We start from the raw sequence: 7,344 nt of genomic DNA, 5'->3' as shown, positions 1-7,344 counted from the left end.
CTCCGCCCCCCGCCCCCTGTGTCTAGATATCGCGAGAGGGCGGGCCTGGGCGGCTTCGGTGTCGGCTCTGCTCCGACGCTGGGGCGCTGGGCCGGCCTCTCCGCGAGCCGCGGGTGAAACTCCGGCCGCGGCGGGCGCGCGAAGGGCCGCCAGCGGCGCCGCGTCGTTTGTGGCGTCGGGTCGTCGTGTCGTGACCAGGACGCGCTAGCGGTCTCCACCACAAGCAGCAGGTGTGGCTGCTACGGCTCAGACCAGGCTCCGCGGCTGCCTAGCGCGGTCTCTGCTCGCCCCTGGCCCTTCTTTTCTCCGATCCTGCGCCAAACAGCGACGCTGAGTCGACAGCCGGAACGACGGGCTATGGCGGCCTCGACGGCCTCGCACCGGCCCATCAAAGGGATCCTGAAGAACAAGAGCTCGGCCGCTTCCTCTGTGGTGTCCTCGGCCGAACAGCCCAGCGGGCATGCGGATGAAGAGCTGAGGTGAGAGCGGGGAGGGACGGCGCCTCGGCGCCCGGACCGGCCTGGGGAGACTCCTACCCCCGGCCCGGCGGCCCTGTCCCGCCGTGACCGGGTGACCGCGGCGGGGGGCCGGGGGTCGGCGTGCATGCGGCCGCGGTGCCTCCCCGCGCTCCTTGCTCCGGCCAGCCTGCGGGGTGGGGTGATTGTGAACAAGGCGGGAGCCATGACGTCGGTTGTGTTTTCTCTTTAATACTTAACGCCTCGGATACTGTTTTCAAACACACTTGCCATGATTTGTGAACTTCCAGGAGTTGGGATCCTTACAGAATCAAATGGAAGTTTCGAAGGTTCATCTATTTTCTTAACCTCGTATCTTAGCTATCTAAAATTCTTCAGTAATTAAAGTCTATTTTCTTAAATGACTATTTACCTAATTGACCTTCTTAAGCGGTCTTTTTTTAAAAAAAAAAAACATGAACATTAGAAAAAGAATTGTGCCACGTACATTTCTTGGTTCTGGTTGTCATTATTATTGCACTAAGAGAAAGAAAATTTTCCAAGTCCTTGATCTATATTTAGCAGAAGGCTATTTATTGCTAATTATTTTTGCACCTGCAGCTGGAGTTTGGGGTGCTTTCTAGTCTTTTGTTTCTTTTCAAACAATAATTAAGCTTAGAAAAAGTCAGAGAGGAGCAACTTAAAATGATCCAGTGACATTATAGTTGCTCTTACATGCTCCCAGTTGCACACGTAAATGGCATTGAACGAGAGCATTATGTGTATTAGTAAATACTTGGAAGCAGTCCAGCATCCATTAAAAAGGGCTGGTGCAATATTAATTGTGTTGCATTTGTATAATGGAACAATATACCAGCCTTTTAAAGGAAATGTGAGATAAGTGCTTATGCATAGAAAAGGAAAGGGGGAGTGCAACATGCATTGCTTAATGAAGAAAAAAGTTGCAGTGAAGTATTTGTAGTATAAAATATACCACTGGATTAGAAGTGTAAGGGGGCTTGGGTGTTAGAAGATAATAGAAATACATGGGCTCCACATTCTAGGAAAAAATCAAACCTCGTCATGAGGTCAGATGGGTTTCATCTCATAAGGACTTCCCAGTATCTTTCTCCCAGAGCAACTGGTATATTTACCTGTCAGTTAGCAGCCCACTATATTAGGCACTAGGGCCACCATGGTTCCTTTCATTCTACATACTGCATTTAAATTATGGTGGTGTTGAAGAATATTGACTATACCATGAACTGCCACTAGAACAAGTCCATCTTGGAAGATGTACAGGTTGAAAGTAAAAACCAGCATGGGTAGACTTCTTCTCATTTGGAACATGTTATCAGGAGGGACCAATTCCCTGGAAAAAGACAGCCTACTTGGGAAAATAGAGGATCAGTGAAAAATAGGAAGGCCTGGACAGGATGAGTTAGCTTAGTACTACAGACATAGGCTGAAGCACGAGGAGGTTGTGAGAACAGCACAGCATCTGGCAAGGGTTTTGCTTCATTGTGCGCAGAGTGACGGAGAGTTAGGGCTGACTCAATAGCTCCTACTAACAGGAAGCATTCTAGAAATAACTGGAGTTATAGAAATTTATAAATTTAACTTAGAATTGAAAGTTATAAAACTGAAGCTAAAATGACATGAAGTCTTGAAAAAGGAAACATCTAATTGAAGTTAAAACCACAGAAGAAATCATTAATTGGTGGTGATGATTTTATGGAGATTTGTGTAGTTATGAAGAAAACATTAAGTAGAAGCACAGCTTAGAATAATAGCCTTTTTTTTGAGTTAAAATGAATCTCTTTGTTTTTCCAGCTTCTACCTGGGACAAGCTGTTTTCTTCAGCTGGAGATAAGCATGATAGATGTAGATCATGGGCTTAAGAAGAAAAAAAAAAATCTTACTCAGAAAACCTAAAATTTTTTTTTAAAAGCCAGCTGCCAACCTAAAGAAAGCCCCAGGGTCTTCTGCAGCAGGGCTATGGTTCACACTGGCATTTTAAGCTATTCTCCAGATGGAGCTTTTTATTCCTTTACCAAGTGATGTTTCCTCTTTCTTTCTCTATTTTCTCAACTTCCGTTTATTGTCCACATTGATCTGTTGAAATTCTTCCAGGCCCTACTTTGTGGGCTGGGCTTTCTCTCTAAATGCTCTTTCTGTCTTAAGAGCAACGCACTAGACTAATTCACCCAAAGAGGGGCTGCTCCTTCTGGATCAGCTGCTGGCAGGGCAAAGTCGTGTGAAAGGGGCTCTGACCTGTCTAGTTAGAGATTTACAATTCTCACTTGATGTCTTCAAAAGGAAGCTACCAAGCTCTCATTCTTTTTTTTATGTTTATTTGCTCATGGTGTTTGGTTTCAGATGATAAAAAGAGATACACTTTTCCATCATGTATATTATGTAATTGTAAAGCAAATAATTCTATTTGTAATACAGTATACATTATTATTATTTATAAATTACAGCTTATCCAGACAGTACCTTTTTGAGAGTGTCTTTGAATAAAAACAGTAAAAGCTTAGTTGAAGACCTGACCTTTGAAACTTTTTGTAATAGATGATTTTGGTTACAAGATGTGTTTCTTTCATATAAAAATGATGAAGTAAGTAGCTCTTGCAATTAAATCCACTTAGAGTTAAAAAACTAATGTAGTGTCGTATTGGTCTGACTTGAAATACTGAACTAGTGTAAGGCAGAAGAATTTCATTAAAGTGAAAATTACTAGAGATAAGTTACCTTTTATTGTATCTGTAAAATTCTCTAAAGGTTTTCCTTTTTTGGTCTCTACAGTTGTGATGGTAGGAGGGGTGTTAAATGTCCTCAAGTTCACTTCAATTTATATTGACTCTGTACAACAGAATCAAACTCTCCGAAACCTGCACCCTACCCAAGAGTGCTGCTTTCCTTAAGCCCATTGTTGCCACCGAGTTAGTTCATCTCTTTGAGAGTCATTTAACAAAAGGGATGTGTTAACAAAGACCTTTTTCTAAGTTCATAAGTCATCGATTTGAGTGCTGTCTGTACATTTTGGTTCTGTCTGACAATGACAATAAAAGGAAACACAGCCCGGCCCTGTACCATCCTCACAGTCATTGCAATGTTTGAGCCCATTGCTGGAACCACTATGCTTGAGAGTCCATATCCCTGAAGGTCTGCCTCTTTTGCACACCACCTGCTTTACCAACCATAATCTTCTCCAGGTACCGATCCTCTCTCTTCCTGTGTCACATGAGATCAGGTCTCACCATCCTCACTTCTAAGAAGTATTCTGGCTGTAGTTCTTCCAAGGCAGATTTGTTTTATCTGATAGTCCATAGTATTTTCAATATTCTCTGCCTACATAATAATTCAAATGTAGCCATTCTTCTTTTCTCTTCCTTAATACATTGTTGAGCTTTTGCATGTATATAAAGCAAATGAAAATACAATGACTTTTGTCAGGTGCACTTATCTGTAAAGTGATAGCTTTGCTTTTTAATACTTAATTACATTTTCAGCGCATGTGCTCGATGCAGTGTACATCATTTGATTTTTTGATGCTACTTCCTTGGGCAATGTTTGGAATCCAAGTGGGATGAAATCCTTGACAACTTCAGGCCTTTGTTCATTTATCATTATATTTTACATTGTTCCAGTTGTGAGGATTTTTATTTTGCTTTATGTTGAGACGTAATCTGTACTGGGCTAGTCTGATCTAGGCTGTAGTTTTTGGTCTTCATCAATAAGTGCTTCAAGGCATCTTAGCTTTCAGCAAGGAAAATTGTGTCATCTGTAAATCACAGGTTGTTCTCCAACCCTGATGCCACATTGTTCTTCATATCTTCCAGCTTTTCCCCTGCCACCTTTTTATTAAGAAAAAAAATTCATGTACACTCAAATATATCTGCTTATATTTTGTATATGTTCAAATTTAGATTATATTCAGAATAATATATATACTTAAAGTGATGTTCATATAAAGCCGTATTTAAAATTGCCATTTCTAATATTTCTCTTTTTAGCCAATTTTTGTCAGAGTTGATCAACCCATCATTGATTTGCTTGCTTTTTTTCAGGTGTCTCAGAGTTGGTTTTGTAGTTGTTCTGATTAAACTTGGTATCTTCAGAGAGTGGTCTTTTCAGGTACCATTTATCCATTACTTGAGGGTTAGCTTCACTAGTCCATCTAAAACTAGATGGACTCCGGTATTATGTGGTGCTGTTGAACCTCCTCCTGACTGTGGCAACATGCACACCAGAACAGAGTGCTCTCCAGCCTGTGTTGTTCTTATGATGAGTTACAAATCACAGTTGTTACAAATAGAGTTTTCATTGACTGGTTTTGGGGAGCAGATCATCAGGCCTTTCTTCCTAGTCCATCTTACCCTAGAAGTGCCACTTGAAAATGTGCTCAGCATCATACCAGTGTACACACCTCCTGTGGCAAATGGGTGGTTGAGGAGCAGTGGCCAAAAATCAAACTCCAGTCTCCCACATAAAAAACAAAAATTTTATCATGGAGACACCAATATCCCAGATAGAACTCACAAATAAGTACACTTAATTAAACACAGGTGAACCTTAATACATTGTAGCACTTAGTCCTGTGATTATGGAACTCCCATTCTTCCATTAGAATACCGTCCATACAGTGTATAACTGTGAAGGTCTAATTTAAAACATTAAGTGAACCTGTATATTTTGTCTCATAGACGGTATCATTATTTCTAAGATGTACCATGATTTTACATATCACCAAGGAAGAGGGGGCTAAAATACTTTGCCATGAGATGCCATCCATTTGAAGACATGTTCTGTTTTCAGGGATACTAAAATGCACAATTAGAATTGAGAATATGTTATTAAATATTACTGAGAAGCTTCCTAGGTTTCAGAAATTTATATTCCCCACATCCCAGTGGGCTACTTTACATCCTCTGCTTTGGTGTTCCCTAATCCATTCAGCTCATAATCCTGTTATCAGTATGCTTAGTGTAGGCAAATTGTGATTGAAAAAAATTGTACTGAAATTAATTTCATACAGTTAAATTTAAAAATGTAAGCATACCACAGTTTATGTTTTTCTGCCTATTGAAACGATGTGGAATAGAGACAAAAACTTACTGAGTAAAATAAAGGATTGGTCTCTTTTGCTTGCTTGCTTGCAGTTGCTTTTATTAAGAGTTGCTTTAATTGCAGTAATGGTGTCAAGCTTCAAAGTTTGGTCCTTTTAGCAACCTGTGTTATTTTAATCTGCATTTAAAGAAGCATTTCATAAAATGTACAATTAAAGTGAATCACTTTGAAATGAAAGCCTGCTCCCGACTCAAGGTTGGCGGCCAAGTAACAAGAAGCATGTGTAGGTCTTTGAAATGGCATCATATGGGCTAATAAAGTAAAAATGAGAAGTGACCTTTTCAAGGCCAGATTTAGGTTACTGGAGGCCAGTCACCCAAGGGGGAGTAGAAAAGGAAAGCAGCGAGCACTTCACCCACAGTGTAAATGGGAGTTCCCCTTGTGTTTAGAAACCCATAGAAAGTCATCAAGATAGCATTTAGATTCAAACTCGAGTTCACGCTTTAGATTTTGTTACTTTTGAACTACTGTTAATGCCTGTGTAGTTCTTAGGTCCTGTGGAGTTGGTCTGACTCACAGAAGGAAACACTGCCAGAGCCTTTGCTGCTGTCTCAGTCATTGCCAAGTTTGAGCCCATTGTTGCATACACTCTGTCAGTCCATCTTTGTTAAAGGTCTTACTCTTTTTTGTTTGACCGTCTTATCTTACCAAACACAGTGTCTTTTTTATGGGGCTAGACCCTCTAAATAACATGTCCAGAGTATATGAGACAAAGTTTGGCCGTATTTACTTCTAAGGAACAACTTTGATTGTATTTCTTTTGAGATATGTTTGTTCATTCTTCTGATAGTCTACTGTATATTCAGTATTCTTTGCCAGTAAGTCTAGTTCAAATGTGTCAGTTCTTTAGTCTTCCTTATTACCAAAACTTTATATACAGATTTCTAATCTATTGTCCTAAGCACTGATGGCTTAAAGGTAAGCAATTGCTCTGCCAATCAAAAGGTTCACAGTTCTCATCCACCAGCTCCTCCACAGGAGAAAGATAGTTTACTCTTAAGTAATTTGTGATTGAATCAGAACCGATTTAAAGCCGAATCGCAAGCAGATTTTCAGAGGCATTAAATAAATTGCGTGAGATTTCCTTTGAAGCAGGATTTGAACCATGTGCCTTTGAGTGTGGGTAGTGTAGTTGTTTACCACGAGGCCACCAGAACTCCCTGATTACTTTGTCAGAAGAGGAGCCCTGGTGGTGCTATTGCAAAGCATTCATCTGTTAACCAAATGGTCTGTGGTTCAAATACACCAGCCTCTCTGTGGGATAAAGAGGCAGCATTCACTTCAGGAAAGATTTACAGCCTTGAAAGCCCTATTGGTAATTCTTCTCCATCCTTCAGGGTTGCTGAAAGTCAGAATTGACTCAGATTCACTGGGTGTGATTTACTACCTCTGAAAACCTGCTAGAGGGTCCACTGTGAGTTGGTTCCTACTCAAGGGTACATAACAACAAAAGTGTCCTTTACTGGAGCATAGTACGTAACTTGTTTGAGGTCTAATCAAAAGTTTGTCAGTAAAAACCATACCAAAAAAAAAAAAAACAAAAAACAAACCCAAAACTAACAACCAAAAAGGTTTACCAGAGAGTGCCTTAAAGAGAAAGATAGGCATTTTCCTTCTTCCCATAAGGATTTACAGCAGTGGGAACCCGATGGAGGGTATGACTTGTTTTGTTTGGAGTTTCCTTTGCTGGTTCTGTTTCACTGTTTTTCTTTTTTTTTTTTTTATTTTATAAAATCAGAATTTTATTACTAGAAAT

At 40.5% G+C, this 7,344-nt stretch overlaps 1 protein-coding gene across 1 annotated transcript in view; it reads left to right on the top strand.

Annotated features, from left to right (window-relative positions):
• The first annotated feature begins 357 nt into the window (after positions 1–357).
• PPP1R2 (protein phosphatase 1, regulatory (inhibitor) subunit 2) overlaps positions 358–7,344 on the top strand; it is a 33,618-nt gene continuing 26,631 nt past the window's right edge. The window contains exon 1 of the mRNA XM_006884178.1: positions 358–479. Coding sequence (XP_006884240.1) covers positions 358–479 — 122 coding nt within the window. The remainder of the gene's footprint in view (positions 480–7,344) is intronic.

This window comes from Elephantulus edwardii, unplaced genomic scaffold (assembly GCF_000299155.1).
Source record: "Elephantulus edwardii isolate Elephantulus edwardi_28Jun2011 unplaced genomic scaffold, EleEdw1.0 scaffold00032, whole genome shotgun sequence".
Taxonomy (NCBI): domain Eukaryota; kingdom Metazoa; phylum Chordata; class Mammalia; order Macroscelidea; family Macroscelididae; genus Elephantulus; species Elephantulus edwardii.
This window is presented reverse-complemented; position numbering and strand designations above follow the sequence as displayed.